Source organism: Rhagoletis zephyria, unplaced genomic scaffold (assembly GCF_001687245.7).
Source record: "Rhagoletis zephyria isolate East Lansing unplaced genomic scaffold, Rhagoletis_zephyria_1.1 Rzeph_scaffold_04811, whole genome shotgun sequence".
NCBI classification, from domain to species: domain Eukaryota; kingdom Metazoa; phylum Arthropoda; class Insecta; order Diptera; family Tephritidae; genus Rhagoletis; species Rhagoletis zephyria.
In genome coordinates, this window is record NW_016161894.1 from 951 (window position 1) to 25,950 (window position 25,000).

At 36.7% G+C, this 25,000-nt stretch overlaps 1 protein-coding gene across 1 annotated transcript; it reads left to right on the plus strand.

Annotated features, from left to right (window-relative positions):
* Positions 1–9,612: 9,612 nt before the first annotated feature.
* LOC108371235 (uncharacterized) lies at positions 9,613–24,905 on the plus strand (the record flags this gene model as incomplete). Its single annotated transcript, XM_017626742.1, has 6 exons — positions 9,613–9,743; positions 13,080–14,184; positions 14,502–14,622; positions 19,108–19,369; positions 24,091–24,214; positions 24,646–24,905. Coding segments are annotated over 6 exons (1,932 nt in total), but the record flags the coding sequence as incomplete, so codon positions are not given.
* Positions 24,906–25,000: the final 95 nt, after the last annotated feature.

The following is a 25,000-nucleotide window of genomic DNA, read 5'->3' on the forward strand; positions in this document are numbered from 1 at the left end:
CTGTCTTGAAAACTCTTTACTGTCTTCCGAAAACCTAGTTGAAAGATCATAGCGTTATGCTGTTCGCTTTTAACTAAAACGTTTTTTACAGATTCTTCTTCTTCTTCTTTTTTGGCGCTGTAACCGCCTAAGCGATTTTGGCCGAGTTCAGCAAAGCACGCCAGTCGTTTCTCCTCTGTGCCAACTGACGCCAATTGGAAACGCCAAGTGAAGCCAAGTCCTTCTCCACCTGATCTTTCCATCGCAGTGGGGGCCTCCCTCTTCCTCTGCTACCACCAGCGGGTTCCGAGTTGAATACTTTCAGAGCTGGAGCGTCGGTGTCCATTCGAACGACATGACCAAGCCAGCGGAGCCGCTGTATTTTAATTCGCTGCACTATGTCCATATCGTTGTAAAGCTCATACAGCTCATCGTTCCATCGTCTGCGGTACTCGCCGTCGCCAACGCGTAAAGGACCGTAAATCTTCCGCAAAATCTTTCTCTCAAACACCCCAAGAGCCGCCTCATCGGATGTTGTCATTGTCCATGCTTCTGCGCCATATACCAGCACGGGCATGATGAGTGACTTATAGAGCGTGGTTTTCGTACGTCGAGAGAGGACTTTACTCCTAAATTGCCTACTCAGTCCAAAGTAGCACTTGTTGGCAAGAGTGATTCTACGTTGGATTTCAATGCTGACATTATTATCGGTGTTAATGCTGGTTCCCAAGTAAACGAAATTCTCTACTTTCTCGAAATTGTAACTGTCAACAGTGACGTGGGTGCCAAGGCGCGAATGTGCTGACTGTTTGTTTGATGACAGGAGATACTTCGTCTTGTCCTCGTTTACCACCAGACCCATGCGCTTTGCTTCCCTATCCAACTTGGAAAAGGCAGAACAGACTTCGCGGTTTTTGTTACCGATGATGTCGATGTCATCGGCATAAGCCAGCAATTGCACGCTCTTGTAGTAAATTGTTCCTGAGCGGTTCAGTTCTGCAGCTCTTATTATCTTCTCCAACATCAGATTAAAGAAGTCACATGAAAGGGAGTCGCCCTGTCTGAAACCCCGTTTTGTGGCGAACGGCTCGGAGAGGTCTTTTCCAATTCTGACGGAGCTGGTGGTATTGCTCAACGTCATTTTACACAGCCGTATGAGTTTTGAGGGGATGCCAAATTCAGACATAGCGGCGTATAGGCAACTCCTTTTAGTGCTGTCAAAAGCGGCTTTAAAGTCGACAAATAGGTGGTGAGTGTCGATCCTTTTCTCGCGGGTCTTTTCCAAGATTTGGCGTATTGTGAATACCTGGTCTATGGTGGATTTGCCAGGTCTAAAGCCACACTGATAAGGCCCAATCAGTTCATTGACGGTGGGCTTCAGTCTTTCACACAATACGCTCGATAAGACCTTGTAACCTATGCTTAGAAGGCTGATCCCGCGGTAGTTGGCGCGAATGGCGGGGTCACCTTTCTTGTGGATTGGGCAGAGCACACTTAAATTCCAGTCGTCGGGCATGCGTTCATCTGACCATATTCTGCACAAGAGTTGATGCATGCACCTTATCAACTCCTCGCCGCCGTACTTGAATAGCTCAGCTGGCAGGCTGTCAGCTCCAGCGGCTTTGTTGTTTTTCAGCCGCGTTATTGCTATACGTACCTCGTCATAGTCAGGCGGTGGAACGTCGACTCCGTCATCATCGACTGCGGGCTCGGGTTCTTCTTCTCCACAACTTTCCGTGCTGCTACCATTTAGTAGGGCGGAAAAGTGTTCCCTCCATAATTTAAGTACGCTCTGGACATCAGTTACTAGGTCGCCATTATTGTTCTTACAGGAGTGCGCCCCGGTCTTTAAACCTTCCGTAAGTCGCCTAACTCTCTGGTAAAATTTTCGGGCATTCCTCCTGTCGGCCAGCATTTCAAGCTCTTCGCACTCACGTATTTCTGCCTCTCTCTTCTTGTTGCGGCAAATACGTCTCGCTTCCCTCTTCAGATCCCTATAGCGGTCCCACATAGCGCGCGTTGCGCCCGATCGCAGCGTGGCCCTGTAGGCGGCATCTTTTTTCTCTGCAGCTTCCTGACACTCCTCATCGTACCAGTTGTTCTTTCGGGCTCGCTGAAATCCGACTACTTCTTCGGCGGCGGTACTTAATGAGCGGGAAATGTGGTTCCACTGCTCGCATATGTCGGTTTGTTGAAGAGTGCTCTCTGAGAGCAGGTGTGAGAGTCGAGTAGCGAAAGCGCTGGCTGTCTGTTGTGATTGCAGCTTTTCGACGTTAAGCTTTCCTTGCATATTTGGGCACACATTTTTTGCTGCACATAGGCGGGTGCGTATCTTGGCTGCAACAAGATAGTGGTCCGAGTCGATGTTTGGGCCTCGGAGTGTGCGTACGTCTAAAACACTGGAAGCGTGCCTTCCGTCTATCACAACATGATCGATTTGGTTTCTCGTTTTTCGATCCGGAGACAGCCAGGTAGCTTGATGGATCTTTTTATGCTTGAACCTAGTACTGCATACTACCATGTTTCGGGCCCCGGCGAAGTCGATCAGCCTCAATCCGTTGTCGGACGTTTCGTCGTGGAGGCTGAATTTTCCGACGGTGGTTCCAAAGATCCCTTCTTTGCCCACCCTGGCATTGAAGTCGCCAAGCACGATTTTGATATCATGACGGGGGCAGCGCTCGTACGTGCGCTCCAAGCGCTCATAGAAGAGATCCTTGGATGCCTCATCCTTCTCTTCCGTCGGGGCATGGGCGCAGATGAGCGAGATGTTGAAGAATCTCGCTTTGATGCGGATTGTGGCTAGACGCTCGTCCACCGGGGTGAACGACAGTACTCGGCGACGGAGTCTCTCTCCCACCACAAATCCAACTCCGAATTTGCGCTCCTTTACATGGCAGCTGTAGTAGACGTCGCAAGGCCCCAGACATTCTTTGCCTTGCCCCGTCCAACGCATTTCTTGGATGGCGGTGATGTCAGCTTTTGTCCTTACGAGGACATCAACCAGCCGGGCAGAGGCACCTTCCCCATTAAGGGTCCGGACATTCCAGGTGCATGCCCTCAAATCGTAGTCCTTTAAACATTTGCCGTGGTCGTCATCATAAGGGGCTTTGCCTTGCTTCTTTACAGATTACATTATTTTTTTCACAGTAAAAATTTTTAATTAAATCAATAAAAATAATATTAAAAATTAAATGAAATTAAAAAAAATCATAAAACAATAAAATTGAAAAATTAAATTCATCTTTTTATTTGGCGCAGAAACTAATTTTCAAAAAGAAACACATTTTTCAAAAAAAAAGAAGAAAATAATAAGAGAATAATTAAAAATTAAAAAAAAAACAAATATTTTTATTATTTAAAAAAATTTTTAAAAAATTAAAAGAAATTTAAATTAAAAAAAGAAAAAGGTGAACTACAATGAAAGCAAAAAATAAAAAAGATTGAAAAAATTTAATGAAATGAGACAACATATACTTTTTCAAACAATAAAATCTAATAAACAAAAAATTAAAACAATTTAACCAAAGAAAAACAAATTAAATTAAAAAAAGAAAATGCAAGTAAAACAAGTCTCTGAAAGTTAAAATAAATTAAAAAAATGTTTTTCTTTTTGAAAAAAGTAAAATCTAAAATCTAAAAGAAAATTAAAGTAAAAATATCAAATTTAAAAAAGAATAAAGAAAAAATTAAATAAAATTAAAAAATATATTATTCTTTTTAAAACAATGGCATCTAAACATTAAAATAAATTTAAATTAAGAAAAACTATATGATAAAAAAGAAAAAAAAATTAACAAAATAAGTTTCTAAAATTTAAATGATATTAAAAACACACATATTTAAAAACTAAGTAAATCAGCAAAAATCAGGTTAATAGAAAAAAAATTCGCGGCCCGAGGACTTGAACCCGGATATGTCGAATGCTACGCCTGCGCTTTGCTCACTCGGTCGTTGCGCCTGTTGGAGCGATGTGAGCTAAATTATATTAAAGTGCTTTCTCTCAAAAAAGCTTTTCACGACGAGTGGTGAATGAGACTCAGACTTTTGTGCTAGAATAACATAAGTATTTCGAATTATCTTGCGATCTAGCTTTCATTAGTATTGCGAAAGACCTTTTACTCTCTTAGCCATAATTTCCCTGTTAATCTGATGCTGGAGAAGATAATAAGAGCTACAGAAGGCGGTTCACTCAGGGTCTGGTGGTAAATCGGGACAAAACTGAGTACCTCCAATCATCAGACAAAGAGTCAATGAATACTCCCTTCGGCACTCGTGACACTGTTGACAGTTATAATTTTGAAAAAAAAAAGCATACATACATAGCTCTCGGTATTGCAAAAATCATATCTGATGCGTGCTCGAAAGCAAGGTTTTGCGGATGATTTATGGGTCTTAGCGCATTGGCGATGAGCGGCTTCGCTGGCTCGGCCAAGTCGAATAAATAAAAACGATCCAAGTCGAATAGGATCAGGATTCTGATATCAAAAAAAAGGAAGGCCTCCTCTGCGATGGAAAGTCGAGGTGGAGAAGGACTTGTGTTAAGAAACGACCCCCGTACTTAATTGGACTCGGCTAGATCGCTTAAGTGGCTACAGTGGCAATCAAGAAAAATATAAAAATTTTTTAGCGTCCAAATCTACAGCAAAAATAACAATGAATATTAAAAAGTTAATAACAATAGAATTCTAAATTCTCCATAATACTGTGATGACTATGACGAAGTCCATAGGCGCCATAAGAAGCAATGAACTCGAGGTTGCCGAAAACTGTGCGTATGTACGTAGATATGTGTGTATCGTGCACATTTATATGGTACTTCAGCTATTTTTAGTGCATATTTTTGTTGTGGTTTTTCAGTATGTTATTGTTATTGCCGCTTGTTTTATACATATTGTTTCTGGTTTATTTTTATTGTGTCTTTCTCTGTACTTCAATTGCCTTTGCGGCTGCTGTGCGAACTCAAATTTGGCACGAAAATATATAAAAATATTAATTTTTAATTTTCCTCTTCATGCCCATACACACACCAACACGCGCCTTCGTCGACGAGCCACCCACTGAACTTGGCCGCAGGACGCGGTACATCAACCCTGCTTACATTCATAGATATTTTTATATGCAGATAGTACATTTACATATGTAGACAAGTATGTATGTAAGTGCAACATACAAAATTCCACCGGAAAAAAATTTGTCCGTTTCGCTTTTGCTCTGCAATTTTTATTTTCATGTTTACAGTAATTGAGTGTGAATGTCGACACGCCCACTCAGTGGCTGGCACTTTTGACGTGCAACAATTTTGAGTAAGTGCACATGCGGTAGGTCTCTGTGTGTGGTGTGTTTATGTTGTTGTTTTTGTGTGTGGATGTGCATGTGCGCATCTCAGACATGTTATGACGGACGGACGACTACGCGGCGCGGTAAAATGTTGCATTCATTTGCATGCGGAAAATTGTGACACGAAGTAAGGTGTTGCATGCCACCGGCTACATAGCGCTATGCAAATAAATATATAAATACGGTACAATTAAATGTATGCCATTGACATGCTACATCAATATGCACGCTTGCCATAAATTTGCATAAAAAAAAAACTAGAAAGTTCACACCTGCAACAAAAACAGCTGGCGGGTAGTAAAGCGAGCGCGAAAAATTTCATGAACTTTACAACACCAAATTCAATTACACACTTGTAAACTATATAGTACTACGAACAACAACAAAATACTTAACATTCATGGATGCATTTGTATATTTATTAGACTGCCTCACCATTACATATAAAAAAAAACTCGGTGCTGCTTCGAAAGGGAATTATAGATTCGTTTTATAAATCCCAGCAAAATATTGTAAGTCGGCGTAATTCAGTGCAGTTCATAAGATATATCACGTTCAACATAAACTTAAATTTTCGATTTGTCGTACAAAAATTATATTGAAATACTTTTCTACCAAGAAATGTTCTGAGATGGAAATTCTGAATATTTAAGTATGAATACTATAAAAGGCAGCCTTTTCCCACAGCTCCGCACACATAAAGTTCGGTTTAACGTTATGATTTCAAATGCAGCAAGAAAGGAAAATAATTTGTATCACCGAAAATAATACATTTGATTTCAAAAAAATAAAAATCTTATTATCTAAGGGTTCCAGAACATTGTAAAACTTCATTTAATTGAAATGAATAATAATGAAATTGAATAATATTTTTTTTTTATAAGTAGCAATTCTATTAAAAAAATTTCAAATTTCGTTTGTTTGGTATCCCAGTTCGGGAAATTCGGTAAAGTTATAACTTAACCTTATAAAAAATATAGTATAAATTAATCCAGCTATTACTATTTCCGAGTTTACTCTCACACACTTAACTTATAAATTAATTAGTTTTTTCCTTTTGAAAAAGAAGGCAACTCTCCTAAAAAGCCCATATGTTAATCCAGGTTATAACCCATGATGCAATAATACAAGGTGGTATCAATTGTGACAGCTCGATTTGACACTGCCTTAGCTCAGTAGAATGAGAAGAAAAACGGGAAGAAATTAAGCCCTATTTGGGGGAAAAATATTAAATTTCACATTTTTTCCTAAACAAAATTTGCTTTTTTATAGTATATTCGTAATGAAATGAAATAAAATAAGATAACACACCTTTTTAAGAAAAAACAATGTGTATACTGAGAAAAATTAAAAAAAAATATTCATCTATATTATTAGGCAAAGAATTGTTAAAGAAGTAACATTGTCTCACCTAAGGCAGGTGTGCTAAATTTCAATGAAATATATTCAGACCTTTAGCGTGAAAGAGCATCAAACATACTCACACACTCACTCACTCACAAATTTTCACATTTATAACACAGTGGGCGACAAAAGTCTACGCACAGAGAATCTTTCGGAATGAATGTCGAGTTTTTTATGCACAATTTTGTTTCGGTAATGTTTTTTATTAGGTTTTCTAGAAAGATTTTGTATATGCAGTTTTGAAGCGAATTAAACGCAATTTCTTAACAATTTGAAACTTGCACTTTTTTTTATCAAGAAAACTGAATACTCAAAATCTTTCTAGAAAATTTAACTAAAAAGTTGCAAGTTTGTATGGAATTTTATTGAATTTTCCAGAGTTGTGTGCATAGTTTAGAAGTTTTATTTTTATGATTTTTGTTGTAGTAGGAAGCATATTTTTAAAAATATTAGCGAAAAAATTGTATAAAAACTTTTTTTTTTTTGCAAAATGTTGAGGAAAAACAACAATAATTTACACTTGATAGAAGTTACAGCTGCTATTTTGGAAATCATCACATCTTCCCATCACACTTCTTCATCGAGTTCACTAGGACTTTAATATTATTGTTGTTTTTCCAAATCACAAAACATTTTTCATTAAGAACGATCTCAAGTTCAAGATAAAATTTGTTGAATATAATTTAAGATTTTTTAAAAAGTGGAGCGGCTCATTTAATAGTAGTTCATAATTTTGACACATCCTCCATGAATCAGATTTGTGGAAATAATGTCTGAACTAACTTTCATTTACAAAAAGTCGATCGAAGGTACTTAGTAATTTCTTCGCACAACATCCATGGGATATATCTCACGATTCCGTGGTGGTCGAACACACGGTTTTTTGTGATGAAAGGGTTTTGCTCACCTTTTATGCATGAGGTCAATTATTTTCAAAATTATCTTTTTATGCGTAAAATGTTCCTATAGCATCTAATTGAATTTATTTATAAAAAAAAAAAATCGTTTAGGTTTTTTTAGTGGGAAGGCCTCGATATATGTACATATAGGGTGACCCATCCATATCTTATGTTTTCTAATATTAAAATAGAAGTGGATATCTTAATTTTTTATTATCACCCAAAAAAAGGATCTCTGACATTTATTTTTTAGAAATAGTTTCATTTAAATGTTGGCCGCAGACATAGCATAACCGTAAATAACGTGCCCTTCCGCACCATGATAACTGCCCTTTTGTTGCTTGAAATTGAAGCGCGTGATGTCGGAAATATTTCAATATTCAATATTCAAATATTTCTTTCAGGTGATAATAAATATTCAGGTATCCAGTTCTGTTTTAAGTGTTTTATTTAACATAAAAAAGGGATAATCTCTACATAAGTATACAATTTTATTATTTGCTTTGGAAGTCAGCATTTTTTTCGCGGGCATCCTAATATTTGCAATATATTATATAGTATGTTTGTATATAGGTACAAAACTCATCTGAAAGCAAAACAGACAATTCGTTAAGAAAATATGCAAGAAAAATACAAATGTACAATTTTCAATTATTACACGCTGTTGCATGCAGCATTCATTTATTTGCAAATAATATTTTCACGCTCCTGGTTGGGACGTATGCATACGATTTTGTAGTTACTACATATTTACACAATTTTTTTCATTACCTTATTGATGAATACAAAGTTACACTCAATTAAAATCTGTGAATTTAAATTATTGTTTGAAAATCGTTTGACTGTAAAATGCAAAATGATTATAGGCATTTATCGTAAAAGCGCTAATTTCTAGGCCAAACAGTCGTAAATTTTGCGGCTCATTTAGTAGTTTTTATAAAAAGCTGAAAGGATGAATAGTAAAAGCACAAAAACCATTTTGTGGTTAAAAGTTATTTTCCACGAATATTGATTTAAATCAATATAGTAACTAACATATATATGTACACATTTATTTACTGAGTTATAAAGCTAATAACTGATTATGAAAAAAAAATTGGCCAATCAACTTTGCTGAAATGGATTATTTTCAAATGGATAAATGAAAAAGTTTTTTTTTTTTTTTGTTTTCGTATTTACTGCAATTCAAGGCAAAATTAAATTATCGCTACATTTTACTATGAAGGGCTGATTATGGAAAGTGAATGAAGGCAAGTTAATTGCTAATGTGGCTGTACTTGATGAAAGGTTTTAGAAGGCTTTTGGAATCAAAATTCTTCTGAGACTAACAAAATTACTAATTCTTTAACTCATATGTTTAAATAAACAAATACCCTCGAAGTGGGATACTATCGAATACATTCTAGTCAAAAAACAGCTCTGTATAAGAAGAAGTCGATTTACAGGGATATGTATGTACATTAGGGTGGTCCAGAAATAGTAAAGTCGGAATTTGAATGCTCTCACCCCTAACATTGTTTTATAACAAAAAGTATGCCCCTAATTTTTAATTTAAAAATAAAAAATAAGGGTCTATTTTTTGGTATAGAAGAATCCTAGGGGGTGAGAGCATAAAAATTCCGACTTTACTTTTTCACATGCATTTTTGGACCACCCTGATGCACATACTATACCGGTTTACTAAACACATAAACTGAGGCGACCTACACACCTGAGCGAAAGGCTTTACTCAACTTAAAATATTTTATTAAAATATACCAGGTAGAAGAGAAAAAGCTAGAGAAAATTTTCTAAGTAGATAAATTAATAAAAAAAAAAACAGATAGGTCTCAGTCTAACGTTTAATACTAGTGATTTGCAACATTTTTAATTTAATTGGCATTTGCCTGCCACCATAAAAGTTCTATTACAATATTTAACTTTATAACTTTATATTTTGTCCTTGCACTAAGGATCTTTTTTGATATAATTTTTTTTATTTTTCCAATTACAGCTGAATACTCCCAGGGTAAATGGCTGCCATTTAATGTCTACCTCACCCACGCACACATACGAAGTGCAAGAAGACATCGATGCGGCGCTATTGATTAGTCACTCGGTAGCATCTCAAGAGGCAAATATTCGGTAAGTAAATATTTTGTAATGAAATCTAATTTTTATTTTTTGCAACTAATTACACGCATAAGGTGTCAAGGAAACGCCATTTGTTAAAATGCAATGCTTACACTAGTTACCCTAGTTAAGATAGTGTTTATTAGAGTCAATTCAGGGGGAAAGTGAAGAGCTCTTCCGATCACATAACTTTGTCATCAAACTCATCATATCCTCTCAATTAATAATTTTATAACTCTTGACCTTTTTTTAGTAATCAAAGCCTTATTTAAATATTGCAACAACATGAAATAATAATGTTTATTAAGCACATTTACAAAAATATGTTTTTCAAGTTTAGAGTTCATTTCCACCAAGCCTTAACTGCAGTTAAGGAATAAGGAGATTATAACTCGAAGGAGGTACATAATTGCTCATATTAAGTACAAGCAATCAAAGGCAAGAAAGCAAAAAGTAATAAATAAAGTTTTCTGATCACCCAATATTAAAGTTCTTTGAATTTACCTGAGCTCTTAACTGCAGTTAAGCTCTTGGTGGTGGCTATTAGTCTGATCTCTGTTTGAGAAAACGCATCCAGCGGTTCAATTGCTATCCTTGTAAAAAATTATTTTTGTGCTGCTAAATAAATCGGTTCGAGGCAAACTTTGCTAGTACCGGTAAAATCTAAATGATTCAACATTTTTCAACTTACAAATCTGCTTATCTATTGTTAGTAGCTTTTATATACAGTAGTTCCAATAATTTATCCCCAAACTAAAGAAAGAACTATAGAAAAGTCCATCTTGTGTATACGATTATCAAGTTTTCATAAATAGTTTTTTTTACAATACATTCTAAATAAGTTAACAGTAAAAACGAGTATTTTTAAAGCAAGCTTTTCAAATATGAACCAAATCGGACTATAAATACGGGTTTTCCAAATATTTCGACTCCTGCGGGTATTAGCTCATCTTTTGTATTGCATAGACATCGGGTTCTGAGCCGAATGTGAAGTTTCAAATCTCTAGATCATCGGGAAGTTAGTCAAAAATTTATTGCAACATTTGCTCCTAACAAACATACATACATACATACAGAGCAAGTTAAATAAAATCTTGTAAAAAATAGTAAATTCTGAGTTAATATACTTTAGAAGAATGTATCTAATATTTCTCTGAAATAATTCGTTACATTTTTTCAATACAAAATTAAATTTAAATTGCTCACTAAGCGCCAAGTTAAGTTGCCAAAAACCATAAAAATAGCCATCAAAATGCCGCAAGTATGCCTCGCCTCAATTTTATAGACGAAAGTGTGTCTGGCAAGGAAATATTAACATTTGTGGCTGTTGAAAGCAAAAAATGTACACAAGTTCGAATACATGTTGCTATATTAAGAGACTAACAACAATTTAGTATAATTACTTAATTAAAATTGTTATTTGACATAAAATTTTTAATGTATGTGCTTGGTGGGCAAATGCGAGTATTCATTGCATAACCCGACATTTAAGCTATTGTACAATTAATTGATATCTGTTTTTTTTATTTTATTTAAAGTTAGCGAATAAAAAAATTGTTTAAAATATTTCAAATTTCATTTATTTAATTGTCAAATTTTTAAAAACTAATCCACGTGTACCTATTTGAAATATTTAACCAATTATATATAGACTGCTGAGTGGAAGATCGACCTATCTCGGCAGCCAGTTCGAAAACGCCCTATCTCAAAAAACTTTTCAAGAACGCCGGTTTTTGGTTTTTGTATCAATTTCATTGAATCTGTGCAATCTACAGGCAATTGTATTTCCGGATATGATTTTTGAGTTATACCTTTTTTTTGAAGGCGGTGTGCGATATTTAGAAAGCTTGTTTATATATTTTTTTATTTCTAACTTTTTCTAATTCCTTAATCAATTGTGATTTAATTTTTTTCAATAGAATTTCTACTCAATTCAATTCAATTATTTATTGGTTTAATCTATCACAATAATTTTACAATTATATTACAGGGCTAGCCACATTGCTTGTAATACATAGGCTGATTAAATTTAAATTCATAAGATGTTTTTATTATTTATTAAAAAGTTAAAATAAGTAAGATACAAATCGTTTATAGAAATTAAAATTACGTACAGTTACATGAATAAAATTTTACGGATTTGTAGAAATTTTCTCCACACACAATGATTTTTGAAAAGCAGTGCATTTTTTATTTGTCTTAATCTAATAGAGAGACAGTTCCAAAGACGTATAGAAAATACCAGAAATTGACGTCCAGCGTAAAGGGTGCGATGTTTAATATGCATTTTTAGTTAAAAGCTCGAAGAGTGAAGAAACTGGAATCTTCCCGAGAGATAATCTGTCTTCTGTATATATAAAATTTTGTGTACGTTAACAAGTATATTCACTTTTACAGGAGCGTAAGAGTTTAGATAATAATAATAATAATGGATTGGCGCTTACAAAATATGTTAGTGTTTGACCGAGCTTCTCCTCCGATTTGTGGCATGCGGCTTGATGTTGTCACACGAAGAGTAGAGATCAGCAGTTTTACGCCAACTTCGAACGGCGATTGCATTATTATTAGAAGCTGATTTTCTTGGCAGAAATATACTCGGAGGTTTGCCATTGTCTGCCGAAGCGCGACCGCTATTAGAAAATCTTTTTCTTTTCCTTTTTTTTGATGTTAGTCGGGGCTATGGCTTGAACCCAGGTAGCGGGCACTGCTAACCATTACACCAAAGCGGCCTAATACTTAGATGTTGACTCACTAATTCTTTTACTTCCATCTAATATATAATAGGGGTATTCTCTGAGTCTTGCAAAGCCCTTGCACGGTGCACGGATTGCACGGTTTGGAAAGCTGTCCCATAAGAAAACCGGTTTTTACCGTGCAATCCGTGCAATCTGTGCACCATGCAAGGGCTTTGCAAGACTCAGAGAATACCCCTAATGTAAAACTTTTAACCTTGGATATATAAAGACAATTAATACGATTATCATATGGTCAAAAGAGTCAGATATAAACAAAAAAAACACCTTCCGGAAGTATATTACCCACAATCATCTGTTAAATCCTTTACAAATTTTGCTTTACATTAATTTGTATTTGTTCAAGGCAGTCATTTAATTTACACCTTTTGCTCTCATTTCCTCCATTTGCGGACCTTTTGCGGTCACCTAATCACTTTCATCGGCCAAACGCCTAATATAACCACCAAAACACCGGCATAACTACTCAATGTCATTGCGCCTCATGAAAATAAACTAACTTTAATACATTTCGCATCACATCACGAACTTGCAACATTAACCTGCCACACGCGCTACATTTCGCTCATCATTTTCCAACTTCACCAAAGCGCAGCAAAGAAAATGGTTTTATGCCACCAACCACAGCTGCTATATCAGCTAACAACAATACTAAAGTGTGCGACAACATTCTTTCACAGCAATCACCAGATTTGATACAAAAACAACAGCGAGACTCAGCTGCAGGCGATCTTCAACTCGAGACAGCGGCGACATTTCAGTTTACATCGCCAACTGCAACGTTTAAGCGTAAAAAGCACCAACAACAGCAGTTGCAACATCAACAAATTGAATACCAACTGCGCCATAACAACAATAACTGTTTCAGCAGTCAAACAGTAGTAGCAACATTAATTAATAATTCGCTACATACAGAACAACAGCAACAACAAAAACAACGAGATTCAAAATCACCTTCCCGTAACAGCATTGGCGGCGATAACTTGCAACATGCAGCTACGGTGAGCACATCGATTTTGGTGAATGGTGGCGGTCCGACGACAACAACAACAACAATAACAAAAGAAACGCAAAAAGCAAAAACAAAGATTGCTGACAGCATTCTAGGACTTGCCACAGGTGCTAGCAGTGTTGGCGATGCTGGTGCTGCTGTTAGACACATTGAAAGTAGTACAGCAACCACACGCTCGCCACGCAATCGCACTTTGCCACGAGTTGCCACAACAACAACAACGCCGCGTGCTGCTTATGCCGCTGACAGTGTCGATTTAGTGGGCAGCCACACAAGCAAAGCTTCGCCAGTGGTGGTGGTTGCAAATTCACAACAGAACGGACACGACAAGCGACAACGTGCCACAATCAAGGTGAAGCAGGCACAACGTCAATATCAACAACAACAACAAGAGAAAACACTACAACAACAAGCGCTGCCAAAGAGAATGCCCAAAGGTGCTGCTGTTACTGGCAGTGGCAGTGCAAGTGCGAGTGCGAGTGGCAATAGCAGCAATCACAGCAATAATAATAACAACAACACACTATACAAAGGTAACAACGATTTCATGGATAGCCTGGGTGCGCATTTGGAGTTGGTGGGTTGGCGTAAGAAATGCCTTTATGGACTGCTCGTACTGCTGATGCTGCTCATCATCACCAATTTGGTGTTGACGCTGTGGATACTGAAGGTGATGGAATTTACGACGGTGAGTGTGGCACACAAGTATACAAATGTATACATACATATATTTTGTACATTTTACAACAACCAAAATTCACTTACTATACAGTGCAGTGGTTTGTTTGTTGTCAGCAGGTCGAGGCTTGCAACTTTTCATGGCAGTAGAATCGACCAGTTGACATCACTCATACGCCGCGGTCACCTCAGTCACTTTATACCTATTTTAGATAACTACATACATACGTACATACATACATACATACATATATGGCATACGCCTCATTACCCAGCTCAATTGTTGTTAATTGACCTTCAATGGTTTTTGTCTTATCATCATTGCAGGATGGCATGGGGCACCTGAAGATAGTGCCAGGCGGCATACAACTCTCCGGTCAAGCGCTCATAATGGACATGCTGCGCGCATCGACAATACGCTCTAGGCACGGGCAACCAATTGCGATAGGTGAGTACAGGCGATAAAGCAAGCAATGTGCTACAGGGTGATAAATGTACCAATAATCACATAAATGGTGTCTGTATATACGTATCTGTACATACATATTTATATATATATGCATGTGCACAGTGGCGTAGCCAGGATTGCGGGAATGGGGCGATGATAAACAATTTTGAGCTATAATCTTAATTAAAATTAAATTAATAAGCCTGCTAGCACTACTATTTTCAGACCGTCTAAATTCGGCTTTTTGAGGGCGGGAGGGGGAAGGTAGTAGAATTTTGTCTCAGCAATTTCAGGTCGCGAAAATTGCGGTATGACTTGGGTCTGATACCCACAACAGTGTTGCCGTTGTGCGATTAAAGTCGCAACTTGCAGCCCAATTCTCAGATAAGGCCTTCTTCAGCCATTTGTTGAGATAGGGCGCTTTCAAATCGGCGGCCAACAAATGGCATTATGCAGTAATACATCGACTGCTGAGTAGAAGATCGATCAATCTCGGCAGCCAGTTCAAAAACGCTCTATCTCAGCAAAATTTTCAAGAAATCCCTATTTCAGAATTTGGGTGAAGAACGTCCTACCACCAGTTCATAAACTATTACGACATTGTGACATACGAGATGGCTATCATTTGAGTCAGTGACTTACATAATCGTGGTGCAATGGTCTGTTTTCCAGCATTATTTTCTCTTGGAAAATTTTTTACCAAAGCATGCATAATCCCATAACTGATGATCCTAAATATTAATAAAAATGTATTTCGTCATTAATTAATAAAGAAAGTTATAAATTAAAAGGATAAACTCAAGAGTAAATAATAGTAGTTGATTGACGAAGGAGAGATACATCACCCTCTTGGCTCCGCAACTGTATGTACAAATGTGTGTGTGAGCACTTATTTGTATGTGGATGATATGCAAATTTGCGTTTGCTTGTGATTTGCAGCAATTTGTATGCCGCCAGCATGACAAATAATCGCACAAATATGTATGTAAACATATACATATGTGTGTACATATGTATGTAAGTATGCATATGAATAAATCTGCATACATATTTGTAAACATTTAGTCGGGTAATGTTTGTCTGATAACGTCACGGCAAGATAAGATATTTACGCACGTAATTTATTATGGTGATGTCGCTATTAATATTCATTTTGCATAAATTTCCAAATGTTGAGACTATGCTGCTAAATGCCTATTGCCAAAACATATTCATTTGATTACGATGCTTTAAATAGAATTTTGTTACTAGGTAATAATTGCATTCATGAAAAACGTACATACATACATACAGACTTATAGCAGCACCTATGTGGGAAGTTTTCTGTGGCCTTAATTGTTTGTCATCGCTTGATTTATTTGCTTTGTATTATTCATTCTATCAAGTCATCGAGTAATATATGACACATATGTACATATGTACATACGTACATACTTATTATGCACTCTTAAAACTTTAGAAACTTTCAATTTTAAATAGTTAGCAAGTAATTTAAAACTTTTTTAAGGCAAGCTTTTATTAGTGGTTAATAAAGAAAACTCGACCCCCGCATCACCTGACGGCTAGTTTTTTGTGGAGTTATTTCTTTAGATTTAAGACATACTAAGTGTGCCAGTTACTGTTGAAAAACGACCGTTTTTTGGGTTTTTTAAGACCTTTGGAGAGCTTTTTCGATCATTTGATACATATCGATAGTTCAATGAAATTCAAAAACATTAAATCCCGATAACCCAACAAAATTCGATAACTCGACCAATTTCGATAAATTTCGATAAATCTCGATAACTGCGCATTTCGAGGGCTTGATCCATTTCGATAACTCTAAAATGTATATCGACATAAATCGATAAACTTCGAATGTCTACCTCTATAAATTACGATAATTCGATTAATTTTGATAGCTCTATATCGACTAATTTCGATAACTCATTACAATGTGGTAAATCGATGGTGTCTAGTTATAAGATGTAGCAAATTTCTTAATTTCTTCCTTGATAGTGGCAATTTTAATTAAGCTGCGTTAACAATCATTCTACGAGTGTTCGATTGTAATATTTGTAGTATCTCAATATTTGAGTTTGCTGCGGTTCCCCACAGCTGAATACCGTAGGTCCATATCGTTGATAGTTGGGAGCAGGGCCATGGCCAGAATTTTTTTTGGGCGGAGGTTCGGGCAACAATTTTTTTTTAGTTTCACTTTTATTTTAACGTATTTTGATTAAAACAAACATACTGATAAAAATAAAATATATCACACAAACAGCAAAAAATATAATCGATAATTGCATGAGGCTATTGCCTGAAAATTTTAAAATGCGCTTAGTGGCATTGTGCTACCATGATAGCACGGCCGAGTAATCATAGTCAACTTATGTACAGTAGTCGAACAAATTATAGCCGCACCAAATTCAAATTTTCACAAGTCTTGAAATGTTGTCTTTGCTTTTATTTAATTTTGGTTAGTTTTTTATAGTTTATTATTTAAAAACATCCGTATAAATAAAAGTTTAAAGGAAGTGTCACACGATTGGGTATTTGCCAAAATTTGGTGCAAATCGTATCCCAATTGTGTGAAAACCCAAAATATTTTTCTTATTAATTAATTAATTAATTATTTATTAATTTATTTGTTGAAATTTTTCAATATAACATCGCTGTATTGTACCAATCTTTTGAATACAAAAAAAAATTTTACCATTTTTTTTTTTTTTTACCAATAGTCCAATATAAAAAATGTACAATCTGTACAAATCGAGTGACACTGCCTTACAAATTTATGCAATTTAAAAACAAAAAATCAAAAAATTTTCGTTAAAATTTTTAATTAAATTATGAGTATGCAGTTTTGTAGCCCATTGAATTCTAGTTGAATAAAGTACAAGTTTCGAATGGATACAAATTACGATTAATTTTTTAGAATTTTTAAAAAGGTTCGAAAGTTTGTTGAATTTTTTTTTAATATTGCACAATTTTTGAAACTTGTATTTGCGCGGGTTATGTTAAAGAATGAACTACATTTTTATAAACAAAAAATAACAAAAATTCAATAACAACAAAAATAATACGTTAAAACTTGGCAAAAAGTGGTTCGGCTATAATTTTTTGACCACTGTATCAATTTTTGGATCGGAACACCTACAACCACACCAAATGGACGAATATTTTAAATTAAAAAAGTAACCCCCCACCAGAAGCGGAATATTTCATTTGTACGAAAACATGACCATGAAAAAAATTACAAAAAGCGCAAAAAATAGGAAATTGTGATAGTGCAAGAAAAATTTTATAACTTACCAAGAAATAAATCTTTTTGCACTCAACGCAATGCAAAGATTAAAATATGTATGTACATACTTATGTGTGTATGTATGCGAGGAAGAAGAAAGACGGTGCTGTCGACCGCAACGCACGAATAAATTTTCTAACAACTAAATATGTATTTTCTGCTATGTGTGTCACCACTAAAGATGTATGTAGATATGTATGTGAGTGTGTCTACGCAATGACTGCGATGCACAATTACAGATAATAGTAGAGAAAGACAGATGGGATTTTTACCTAATGACAACGTTAAGGTATGAAAAGTCGACGGCGGTAAACCAAACGGTGGAACCTCAACGCAGATAAAATGGACAGATGAAATGGGTGGGGGGGCGGCAATTTCAGCTGAGTGGCTTGACAGCGTGCCGTAGTACATTTCTACATCGTTTTACTACACGTTCGCTAGTCGGGCAGTTGTGTTCGTAGTTAGTAGTAGCAAAAAGGTGAAGTAAATTTCGTACGCTCTGTGCGCTAGCAAAGTCGTCGACGCCTTCGGTTGACTGGCTCCGTGGCCGTGAGTTGCGCTGAAACGTGCGAGCAAAAATTTTATTTCCGTTTCCGCTATCATGTCACACTAATCTTGCGGTCTGGTCTGCACGCTTATTTGTAAGAAAGTAGATATCATACTTATTTTGCGCAATTTTATTTTTTTTTTTAAGAGGAGTATATTTCTGGCATTGTGCGGAGAACAGATTGGCATTCAGCCTGATAGTATAACATTTGTTATTTGGTGGTTTTGGGTCGCAATGCGTACGTGCATCCACTCGCCTTTTATTTATTGCTATTTATATTACACAAATTTAGTTGACATTTGTATATTTGCTGTTCGCACTATCTAAACTTAGAAATCTTATTCATATTTATATATTTTCGGTGCACCCGGATGGATGTCATCATCTACGCCGTAATTCACATTGACTACTGAAACTGAAACTGAAACCAAAATCAACGAACGAACATCGAATCGCCGATCAAACAACAACTAATCAAAAACAAACAAAAACTATACGGCACCAAACGTCAAACATCGACAACATATTCCCCCACACCTACAATCCAAATGGGATTTGTCGCGACAACTCCGACCGTTGCTGCTGCTGCTGCTGCTGTGGTTACCAAATTCGCTGCGCGCCTCACCTTGCGGCAACCAAATATCATCAACAGAATCATCACGTAATTTTTCAATCAATACACGTGACGCGAATGGCATGCTGGAGAATCATTTATTTCTTGGGCACGATAAGCTCGAGTGCATAGCGAAGGAAATTCGCATCAATGATACCAATGGACGAAATTTATTTTCTGTAAATCAAAATGAAGTCACAATCGGTGCACACGCGTTGCGAATTGACGGTGAAGGTGGCGCCATATTTCGGGAATCCATACAAACGCCACATATACGCGCCGAACCGGCGCGCGAGCTGAGGTGAGTATGCGGAGCAGGGGGAAACTTTGAGAAATTAAAAAAGAAAATAATCGATCAGGGAATGTAGCTGCAACTGGTAAGATTTTTAAGTTTTTTGAGGGTTTAGTTAAATTCTTAAAAATTGTATTTTGTGCAGTAAATATGTGTAAACGAATGTGTTCTTGTGAGGTTGTCATATTCCAGATTTTGGTGAAGACAATAATTGTTACTGAAGGTCTAAGCCTAGTTGTACGTGGGCATAGTATATTGAAAGAAAAAAAAGGAAAAAGGAACGGTCAAAGAGGCTTCCAACACAAATGGGTTAGTTCAGTACACGATAGTGACGTGCGGTTCCGAGGATTTAAAGAACTGGTTCGGTCGAGTCCGGTTACAAAGCGAGCCGGGTAGTTTGTGTGATTCTCAGAAAAGTGGTAACGGAAATAAACCCTACAAAAGTAGCTCAAAAAAGATTATAAACAGTTTTTATTTTTTACCGGCTCAAGAGTTTTACATTTACGAAATAAAATAATTTACTCTAAACATTCGTATCGTCCACTACAAACATGCACTTTGTTATCATTCGAATACAGACTACACAATGAACTATCGAACAGAAAGTTTACGGCTGCTGCGAACGGCTGCATAAAGCAGAGATTTGTAGATTATCCGTACGTTCTTTTGAAACCATTTTTGCATCTTTCGGGGCCGATTTTCGGTTCTGTAGATTCATTTAAATTTTTTTTCGGTTTTTTTTATTATTTTTTCTCTAAGGGCATTTCAGTTTTCTGCGCCTCTTAAAATCGTTCTTCAGTTTTTCTGGAATCGTTGGAATTATACCCGTTTTTCGGTTCTTGTAAGGCGGTCCGGGTCCTCGGTTTATTAAAGTACCCGGTTATCCGGATCCGGTTCCTCGGATCTCTGCAACACTAGTTGACGAAGCGATAAAAAGCATAAACAGACGCCAGCGTTGATTTGGATCAACTCGTCAATTTGGAAGTATTTCGGGAATTAGCTGCAGTTGATTTGAATTAAGTCCTGCAGCTAATCCTCAAAATGAATACGGATCAGGGGCATTTTTGATGACAACACTTACGATTAATCCGCAGTATTGCCGTCTTTCAGGGTGCAATTGTGATAGCAACAATCAGCTGTTAATCCGGGTTACCCTTCCGTCTGTCTACGCTATAAGATAGATAAATTTCGAACTTCATAACTCAATGGCGCAAACCTTACATTATTAAAAGAGATAACGTTTAGGGGGTTATTCTGGCCTTTTAGCTTTCCTGGAAAGGGATTATCGATGAGCGGTCCGCTCAGAGCGGAGAATGACAGCATTAAATGCGCACTATGTACTCGTACAAGCGTAAAATCGGTGGTGCTTCCTTCCTGGATAGAGGCTGGGTGTAACAAAGAAGTTGCCATTATCAGATTACGGAAGTTGACTTTGACTGCGACTTTGAAACCTACTTTTTTTCCGAACTCCATCAAATCTAGTCTTCTCAGTGCCAGCAACGACTAACTCGATAAGCATTCCACATGCCGAAGATCAACACAAATCATTCGGTGAAAGAAAAACCCGCTGTTAACTAAATCTCACAATCCACAATGTTCGGCTTTTTAGCGCAAAATTAACGGTACTGACTACCAATGCGAAGAAAGCACTAAGAATTTATGGAGCATCACTTCTTTGACAACTTATACATTGAGGAAAAACTCCATTAAAATGTCTACTGGGTCTAGCCAGGAAATCAAGATGGAAGATGATATAAATGTCAGGTCTTTAGGAATCCCCTCCTCAGCATGTAAATGGATCTGAGAAGCCTCCTAACGAATTATCATTTTGCCAAGGCTGTACTCTTGAGGCTTTTCTTCGAAATTAAGTTATAAACATACATTTTCAACTTGATATAATATCTTGGTAGATTAGATTAGATTACTAGGAATTTTATTATTTTGAGTCCGATCATTAGTCAGTCAAATATATTTTCGAAGATGTATTTTGGAACAAGTTTTCGCCTTCGCTTGCCAAAGCTTACATGATGTTGTCAGAGTTGTAACGCTGAGTGCTTGCATATAAACAAGAATATCGAAAAACACAACTCACGTTTTTAGGGAAAAATTCTCACTAAAGTAAATGAGAAAACGAAAGAAAATTGGGTCATTCCTTGGAAAAATAAACAACCAAATATATACGAACAACCATACAGATAAATACATAAGTGAGCTATGGGAGATGTGCGCCAGCATTACGGGCGTCCTTTGAACAATCACAACTGTTTGCGATGGACGATTTTTCAGTGCATGAATTACGACGGCAAACATATGTATGCCGTATGACACAGGCCACTGAAGCCTGCTAGAAATGCATTGGAGAACGTCCAAGCAAAGGCAGTGCACCCACCAAGTGTTGACTATATTGAAAAACGCTTAAGGCGCGACAGACAAATAGGCTCAGCGTGCATCCACATGCGCCATCATTAACCACTATGCGTGCACCCTCGTGGATACATGCAGGCTGGTGGTTGCATGCAAATTCTATGTACGTATTTGCTTGAGTGTGGAAAATAAATTGAGGGCCAGTTGCGAATTTCAATGACTGGAAATATTGGATCGTTGGTCACGCTGAATACGCGTCTTCAACAGGCGGCACTCACTGATTTACAGGTGTAGTTAGGTATGTATGGGTTTGCCTGTGGCTGAGCATACATACATTTTGAGGACTTGAATGAAGCAGCTGAACAATTCAATAACTCGTATTTTTGCTATCAAATGGAATGTGTATAAAATGTGAAAAATATTTGAGCACATAACTTTATGCAAGCAGAATTGTTGGCATTCGTAACTTTGATGGCGACGAAAAATATAAATGAACTGTAAACAAACTAAGGGAAGTGGGACTATATTGTATAAAATTCTACACTGTTTTATGTAGAGAGAAAATTTTTAAAACAAAAATCTTCAGTTTATCCTTGGGCAAGTTGTGGCAAGCCTGTACATATCTCTTCTGGTTGTACGCCCCTATTAGGCTTTTGACTTGGCGAAGTCCAATGGTGCTTCGCCAGTTCTGTTCTCTAATTCTTATTGTTTCTTCTCTGAGCTCTTCCCTAATGGTGTTGAAACCTACCACGGGGTATTTTTCGGAACCGGTGGAGTGGAGTTTACTGCTTCCCTAGCTAATCCACCCGCTACCTCATTTGCCTCAACTCTCCTGTGACTTAGTATTCAAATGATAGAAGTACCTTGGGTGCCGCCTGACTGTCGCTAAGGAATAATATTCTCTCATTTCGGTGGCACGGTGGCTTGAGATCAAAGACCCCTCTTGAAAAATTCTCGGGTACATTCCCAAGGGGGTCATAAACGCCTACCACAATGCCTTCTGGGGTTTTTGGTGCTGCGTTTACTACTGCAAGTACTATGCCTGTACGTACATATTCCTCCAAAATAGAATTGTTGCAAGTTGCTTTGCAGCGAAGCTTTATTTTGAATTTCCTCTCCAAAAAACAACTGCCTTGTGGAGGATTTCATCTCCGGGGAAAAGAGCTAGACGGTGAGAATCAGCCCCAGGCTTTCGTCGGGTATATACGCATCTCATCCGTGAATCTTGGCTTATATTTAATATTTATACCTCTGGCCAGCTTAGATTCAAAACGTTTTGTCGCAGTAAAATAGCTTGCTTTCACAGCTGTGATTGGAGAGGGGTCTTTTATCGATAATAAAAAGGTTAGCGGGTGGAACAAGGAGTCTTGAAGCACACCTTTGGCTAGTTAATCGTTAGATATTATTTTGGAACAAAATTAAATATTGCTTTAAAAAGGACACAGATATATCTATTGGGTCCCAGAACACAAGGGTGTTGAAGATAATGAAAACGTAAGTAACCATTGCGCTCTTCTAGACCTTTCACTAGCGACGGAAGTTCAAATTCCTATACAGAGGAAATCAAACGGTCCGTAATTTTCTCATATACCGTCAAGCACAGAGAGCTTGAAAACGTGCACAGGGCTGCAGATTTACGAAAACTGTGTGTAGATCGTAGTGCTATAGAAACCTTCATGTTAACTTTTTTAATTAAGGCAATAACTCTTATTTTTAGTCCCAGACATACACACATATATATATATGTATGTACATTAGGGTGTCTCACCAAAAAGTTGGGGTTTTTTCGCCGAAATTATAGAAATAACTATATTTTAAGACTTTTATCAAAACATTTCGGGAAACCAATAACATTTACCTGAGCTTGACCGATCTGAAAATACCTCAGAAAATCACATTACTTTGATTCCGTTGACAAAATTTTTGCGCAGAAATTCCAAGCTTAAGCTCTTCTTTCGTGTTTTTGTTGTTGTGTTGGTGTTTTTTTTTTTTTTGAAAAATAGTTTTTAAAACTATTTTTATAAAAGCCTTGATTTTTAGAGTTATTTTCAAAATTCAGCTCACGTAAATCTTAATATTTTTAATCGCAGAACTTTGGACCACGTTAACCGATTTTTTAAGGAAATATGGTACTTCAGAGGGCATCTCATACTAATTTGGTTTAGATCCGATCATTGGATCATTAAGAAATTAGCGGTACTCTTAAATTTTTTATAGGAATTGAAGTCAGTTTCGTTTTTGCTTACTTTTTCTGACACCTTTTTCGCTATGGAAAGTGACGCATCCTAATGTGCATAATTTTTTTTTATTTTTTTTTTATTTCTTTCGGCCTTTACAAATACCTCATTTTATTCAATTTGCTATAGACTGGAATCTCCAACACGTCAGCTGGAACTGACTGCAGCAAAGGATATAAATTTGCAATCGCGTGCAGGAGCAATCGAAGTGACTGCGCTAAAGGATGTACGACTGAGTGCGCTGGATGGCAGTGTAAGTATATAGTAGTAACACAGATACACATACATATGTTGTACATTAGTACATACCGTTACTTTAATATTAAAAAAAATAACCTAAGTAATGTTTCTTCAAAATCAAGCTTTTTTACAAAAATCGGGTCGATTGTCAAGACCATTTAATAAAATACAAAGTTACAAAATATTTTAACCACTCCGTCCAAAAAAATTTAGACAATGTTATTTATATATTAAGTTTAAGATATAATAGTTTTAAATTTGTTGAAGAGCTTAATTTTCAGCTAAAATTAAAAAGATTAGAAATTACTTTAGTCATAGCTTTCAAACCAGAGGGGCTCTCTTCGAAGCTTATCAAGAGTTCAACTATTTATTTTAATTTTATTGTTTTCTATTATCTTTCTCCTTTCCCCCTTCTCTACGACTCGTGGTTCCTCGTACATGCAGCTGCGCTTGGAGTCCTCCAAAATACTCATGCCGAATTTGCGTACAGCACAACCACCTTCATTGGGAGCGCCACAAAGTCGTGACCATTTACATCGTGTCTTCCAGTTATGCGCCTGTTCCAATGGCAAACTCTTTCTTGCTGCGCCACATTCGATATGCGCCGGCGATGATAGTACCGTTTGCAGATGATTGCCAGAACGGAGACAATAAAGCGGGGGAAAAGGCATTCTGCAGTGGATGGCATGAAAATAGCGAAATAAAGAGGAATTAATAATCTATATATACGTATACATATAAGTAATAAAATATGTATGTATGTATATGAATGTACGTGTAAGCACTAAGGCTAAGCATA